The following is a 5,968-nucleotide window of genomic DNA, read 5'->3' on the forward strand; positions in this document are numbered from 1 at the left end:
ATAATAACTCCCAAGGAATTTGATTTCATGCACCCGCTCTATAACCACACCCTCTATCTGAACCGCTTCCTGCGAATTGGAATTACAGTTTTAGCCGAATTATGCCGAATATTATTCATGAAATCCTGCAGTTTATTTTCTAATATTCAGGTTGTTTCACGTGCGAGGACAAAAAGTTTGCACTCATTTGGACACGCTCTCATTCCAGACTAACGGGTCTGCAGCGCCCCCTGCTGGGCGCTTCATCCACACCCAGAACATAGAAAACTGAAGGAAAAAGAAAAATCTCAATTTTAATCACACTTTTTATTGACATTTTAAAACTCCAACTATATATAAAGTTTGACACAACAAACGATTTGGCAGAAACTACAAAACAAATCCAAAACGGAAGATTTGGCAAACTGAACTCAAACTACCAATGTTTTGAAGCGCAGGTCAACTTTTATCGCATTTCGTTTTTTGCCGTTTTCACTCATTTGATTTGGATTTCCGATGGCGAAAGTCTGAACGTCCAACAAACAAAACATCGGCGACGTCGAGGCGTGAAAATGACATTTGATTGCTGTCGGAGCGGAAGGTTCTGAAGTGTTTTCACTCTGGAACCAAGATCCTCGTCTTCTTCCACCCGGCTTCACCTTTGTTGACATTATTTCTCACTTTTCTTGTCGTCATGGGAACGGGGGGAAACAAAGTCAATGGACTTTTATTGTGATAGTACAGCATGTTGGATGTAGCAGCAGGAGGTCTGTTGTGTTTCTGTCAGACCGGATGAATTAACATCTATTTTCTTTTTCTTTACAGAAAAACAAACAATAGAGAGAAAAATGTGATCAGATTATTTTAGGTGGGAAAAAAACGAATCTGAGTAAAACGAGCTTGTTGGAAATAAACTGGAGAAATTTTATGAAGATTTTAAAGCAGAGTTGAGTTTTGATGATCCGAGTTCTTCACCTTGAGGAGGAGGAAGATGGAGAGGAGGGAGGAGGAAGAGGAGGGTGAGAAGGAAGAGGATGAAGAAAGAGAGGATGAAGAGAAGAGAGGAAGATGAAGAGAGGAGGAGGATGAAGAGGAGATTATGAGGATAAGGATGAAGAGTAGAGAGGATGAAGAGGAGGATGAAGATGAGGAGGATGAAGATGAAGATGAGTTCCTCCTAAGCTTCAGGCACTGTTTGGACACCGGCTTCCTCCTCCTCCTCCTCCTCCTCCTCCTCAGCTCTTCCAGAAGTTGGGGTTCTGGCTCAGCCTCCTCCTCTTCCTCCTCCTCCTCCTCCTCCTCAGCTCTTCCAGAAGTTGGGGTTCTGGCTCAGCCTCCTCTGGAAGTTCTCGTACCACTTGAGGACGCAGCTGGACGGGATGAAGGTCTCGGACGGGTTCGGCACCATCTGCGCCTGCGACACCGCGAAGGACGAGGCGAAGTTGTAGAGGCTGTCCAGCGTCCTCTGGGTGAACTGCAGGAAGGAGTCCACGGAGGACACGGCGGCCCCCGCCGCGGGGATCTGCTGCGCCAGCTGCTCCAGCGGCTCCACCGACACGCCGACCTGCGCCACGGAGCCGCAGGCGGCGGACGGCACCGCCCCGAACGCGTGCGCCGCCGCCGCCGCCGCCGCGCCGCCCTCGTCGCCGCCGCCGCCGCCGGGCTTCAGCCCGGAGATCTTGAAGATGGCGCTGGGCTTGTCGTTGGTGATGAAGCCGAGCAGCTGCCACACCGCCGCGCCGCTCGCCGGGTCCGGGAAGGAGAAGTAGACGGCGCCGCCGGTGCCGGCGGGGAACGGCACGGTGCCCAGCATGAACACCACCACGTGCCGCACCGCCTCGTAGTCCGCCAGGTTGAACACGAACTTGTCGGGGGCGACCTGCAGCGCCTCGGTCTGCACCAGGCGGCCGGCCACCAGACACCCGAACATGCCGACCGACGCTCGGGCTCCCCGCAGCCCGTCACCCGTGTTCGGTTGGAGCTCCGGTACGGCCCCCCCCCCTCCCTGCCTCCCTCCCCAAAAAAAGGACGCGCACAGGCCTTCAGCGCCTTTAGCGCTCCGGGAGCGGCCGAATAAAGTTTACAAGTGTTGTGGAGCCTCAGCAGGGCGAAGGGTCAAATTTATCCTGCGTTCAGACTGACAGGCACAACCACGCAAGCGTTTAACGCCACGTCTCAGGACAGAAAAGACAATTTTTAAAAAATGACGGGGGAAACACATTTGATCCATTTTACATCCTGCATTTATTGACTAATGAGAACAATATATAAATCATTCTACACTTTACACGGTGTATAAGTTACTATCCTGCAGCCTGTCAGACTACACCCAGGGCATACAATGTCCTGTTTATTATAGTTTGACGTGACGTAAAAGCGGAAGTGATGCTTCTCACTTCAAAATACAGCGACAAAAGTTTTTGATTAATGAAATTAAACACATTATTTTATTTTTAATTGTTTTATTTATCAGAGAGTACATACGGATAGAAATGCTTTATTAACCACAGAGAAAGGTATTTGCGAGTATTGCTCCAAACAGAATAGAATAGATAAAAGACAATGTTAAAATATAAAATGTGTCAGAGCAAAAATCAGCTAAGTAAAATATCTAATATAAATATGGACAAGGCTTAACAAATAATAGTATACACGTGGAAGAGTAAAATTGTCAGTAAAACAGAACAAACACTATTGTTTATTTTTTTTAAAAAGAGTTATTGAGGCTGCTCTCCAACAGAAACGGAGGAAGATCTTTCAACAGGCTCTTAAGTCCTTTTTTTAAAATCAATTCCTCCTCAAGACTATGGCAGGTTTGTTGGTATAATGGTCCTGTTTCAAGGAGCTCAGCTTTATTCCAGAGATCCTGTCTGGTCCTCTGTCTGCTGGGAAGAATTCACATTTATTTCACGTTTTATTTTACATTTATCATAGGAAATTAAAGAGTTAAAGTCACAAAATTAACAATAAATACCTTACATTTTGAGTCCCGAAAGAATTTCAATTAAAACATTCATAGATTTCTTTAGTTTTTAAAAAGGTGTGTTTTATTTTGGAATCCCTGAGAGGATGCGACGATTTCCGCTTCTTTTGACTAACTCTCTTCAGGCTGCTCAGTTGTGTGTGTGTGTGTCAGTGTGTGTGTGTGTGTGTGTGTGGCACTAAAGTGAAATAAACAGTTTTCCATCGCTGACAGTTGTCTTGACTGAACCACCGGATGTCCACCGACACCGACAGGTAACATAAACCCCGCCTTTACTTCGCCAACAGGAAACTTTGTCCCGGAGCTAACCGGATAGCCGCAGGCTAACAGAGCATCGATGCTACAAGGGAGGCTGTGTGCGCGCGCGCGCGTGTGTGTGTGTGCGTGCGTGCGTGTGTGTCCTACATCTCATGCAGAAGGAAGTTTCTGTGACTAAGTTGTCGTGTAAACGGACCCTAAAACGCAATGGAAGTTTTCCAGATGAAACGTTAAGATCTTCCATCGTCGGTGATGAAGAACCGACTCAGACACTGACAGGAGGGCGAGTTCGAGTGTTTAAAAGTGTTTTATTACACGATAAGGACTTGATTCTAAGATTCTAAGTTGGTTATCAGGCTACAAGAAGAGAAGGGAGGAATGAAGCCTCAGCAAGAACTGAAAGGGTCTAAATAAAGATCAAAGACTGTCCAATCAAAGAAGCTCAGATTTCAAAAAGAGTGAGAGCGATGGAAGGTGTGTTCCTCCTGGTCGGACGGTTTGTGTGACGAAGGCCGGACCTGCTGAGGAAACGACGTTTTCGGGGACGGGAGATATTTTTAGAGGCGAACGCAGCCTGAGTGTTAACGAAGGAGAGCGAGCTGAATAATGGATGAGCTCCTTCTTCCTCTCTCTCTCTCTCTCTCTCCAACCAGAGCCAACTGTTGGCTTCAGAGAGGCCGTAACACACACACACACACACACACACACACACACACAGGAAGTCCAAACAGAACGTTTCAAAAGGTTTCCGGGGCGACGAGAAAAGAGGCTGAAAGAGTTGAAGACATTTAAATCCTGATCAGTAAACAATACAACACTGGTCCACATTGAACCTCTTCATCCATCAATCCATCCATCCATCCACCCATCAGTTCATCCATCGTCATCTGCATTTTTCACCCATTCATTTGTCTCTTTATTCGCCTTTCATCCCTTCATTTATTCATTAATCTCTGCTTCAGGTCACGTGTTATAATTTCAGTGTCTCTATGATATGACAGGCTCCTCCCACACTTCAGTACCCGAAGGCCGGGTAGATCATAAGCCCCGCCCCCTTTCCCCCTGTGACTCGTCCAGGTGTGTGACGGCGCTCGGCATCAGCGGCTCGTTCCACATGTGGCCTGCAGGGGTCGCCGTGACGACATCCAGCTCTTTCATACGTCTTGTTTACTTCAGCTCGTCCCAGATAAACGGTTTGCTTTGATCTCACAGGATTTGCCGAGGAGCTCTGTGGCTCTGAGAGGAGGAGGAGGAGGAGGAGGAGGAGGAGGAGGAGGAGGACTCTCTGCTGCTTCCAGGATGGAGGGCGCTCACAGCCTCCTCCTGGACGAGGAGGCGTGTTCTCAGCTGAGCGAACATCAGCGAGCAGAATTCATCTACGAGTGGCTGAGTCGCCTGAAGAAGCTGCTGACCGCCGCCCAGCGGGTGAGGGGGGGGAGACGAGGAGGAGACGGGGAGGAGAGGAGGAGGAGATGAGAAGGAGATGGGGAGGAGACGCGGAGGAGATGAGAAGGAGACGAGGAGGAGGAGATGGGGAGGAGAGGAGGAGGAGATGAGAAGGAGATGGGGAGGAGACGCGGAGGAGATGAGAAGGAGAGGAGGAGATGGGGAGGAGATGAGAAGGAGAGGAGCAGGTGAGGAAGAGAGGAGGAGGAGACAGGGAGTAGACGAGGAGGAGACTGGGAGGAGATGAGAAGGAGACGAGGAGGAGACGCGGAGGAGAGGAGGAGATGAGAAGGAGAGGAGGAGGAGATGGGGAGGAGATGAGAAGGACAGGAGGAGGTGAGGAAGAGAGGAGGAGGAGACTGTGAGGAGAGGAGGAGGAGACGGGGAGGAGGAGAGGAGGAGGAGATGGGGAGGAGATGCTGGGGGGAGGTTACGGGGGGGGGGGGTTGATGGTTGATGTGATGTTCAGGAGAGTTAAATAAAGTTACGATGGTCTCTCCCCCCCCCCCCCCCCCACCTCCTCAGTCCGACGTCCGGCAGCACCAGCGGCGGTTGGTGGAGCAGCTGTCGGCCGTCCTGATTGGCTCTCCCGGCCCGCCGACCCGCCGCCTGCTGTCCGACTGCACGGCCCTGCTGTTCAGCCTGGGAGACCCCGTGCCCTCCAGCCTGATGGTGGACCGGTGCCACGACATCATCCGGAGCAAAGACGACTCGCCGTCGGGACTCCCCACCCGGCTGTGAGTCACGCCACGCCACGGGGGGTAGGGGGAGAAGGGTGGGCGGGGCTTATTGCTGTAGTGGGCGGAGCTTCTGGCTGGCGTGGAACCTGAGGCCCTGTGTGTGTATGTGTGTGTGTGTTCCAGCGCTGCAGTGGCGTGCTTGGGCGCTCTGTACGAGCAGCTGGGCCGGATGCTGGCGGGCTCCTTCAAAGAGACGCTGGCTCACCTGCTGAAGGCTATGAAGAGCGCCGAGGTGGGCGGAGCCTCGGCACCGCCACACACACACACACACACACACACACACACACACACACACACACACACACACACACACACACCAGCATATATCTCCTCTCTGACTGTCTGACCGGTTGCTCCTCGCCAGTCTCAGGGCCGGTATGAGATCATGCTGTGCCTCCGGAGGATCCTGGGAGGTCTGGGAGCGGCGGCGGCGCCGTGTCACCGTGACGGTCTACAAGGCGGCGAGGTCGTGTCTGACCGACCGCTCCATGTCCGTACGCCGCGCCGCCGCCAAGGTAACCGCCGCCTCCGTCCGCAGCTCGCGTTCCCCGCCGGCTGCTGA

The 5,968-nt window shown here is 51.5% G+C and overlaps 2 protein-coding genes across 3 annotated transcripts in view; one reads left to right on the forward strand and one right to left on the reverse strand.

The window, feature by feature from the left end:
- Positions 1-287: 287 nt before the first annotated feature.
- Positions 288-2,057, reverse strand: hikeshi (heat shock protein nuclear import factor hikeshi). 2 transcript variants are annotated; one of them, XM_080512403.1, is made up of 2 exons: positions 1,335-2,057; positions 288-954 (listed from the first exon to the last, which is right to left on the reverse strand). In XM_080512403.1, exons 1-2 carry the CDS (start codon positions 1,907-1,909, stop codon positions 951-953), a joined length of 579 nt encoding a protein of 192 aa, XP_080368529.1. In that variant the 5' UTR covers positions 1,910-2,057; the 3' UTR covers positions 288-950. The 2 variants fall into 2 exon arrangements, with proteins under 2 accessions (XP_080368529.1, XP_080368528.1); XM_080512402.1 differs by having other exon boundaries at positions 288-2,056.
- Positions 2,058-4,511: 2,454 nt separating this feature from the next.
- heatr5a (HEAT repeat containing 5a) overlaps positions 4,512-5,968 on the forward strand; it is a 12,957-nt gene continuing 11,500 nt past the window's right edge. Inside the window, 5 exon segments of the mRNA XM_080512565.1 lie at positions 4,512-4,645; positions 5,192-5,403; positions 5,530-5,638; positions 5,771-5,854; positions 5,856-5,921. Of these exon segments, the coding sequence (XP_080368691.1) occupies positions 4,520-4,645; positions 5,192-5,403; positions 5,530-5,638; positions 5,771-5,854; positions 5,856-5,921 (597 nt within the window). The 5' untranslated portion in view covers positions 4,512-4,519.

This window comes from Blennius ocellaris (genome assembly GCF_963422515.1).
Source record: "Blennius ocellaris genome assembly, chromosome: 17".
Taxonomy (NCBI): Eukaryota; Metazoa; Chordata; class Actinopteri; order Blenniiformes; family Blenniidae; genus Blennius; species Blennius ocellaris.

Excerpts from the sequence above, each read along its gene's own strand:
- hikeshi (XM_080512402.1), bottom strand. The coding sequence starts at position 1,909 with ATGTTCGGGTGTCTGGTGGCCGGCCGCCTGGTGCAGACCGAGGCGCTG.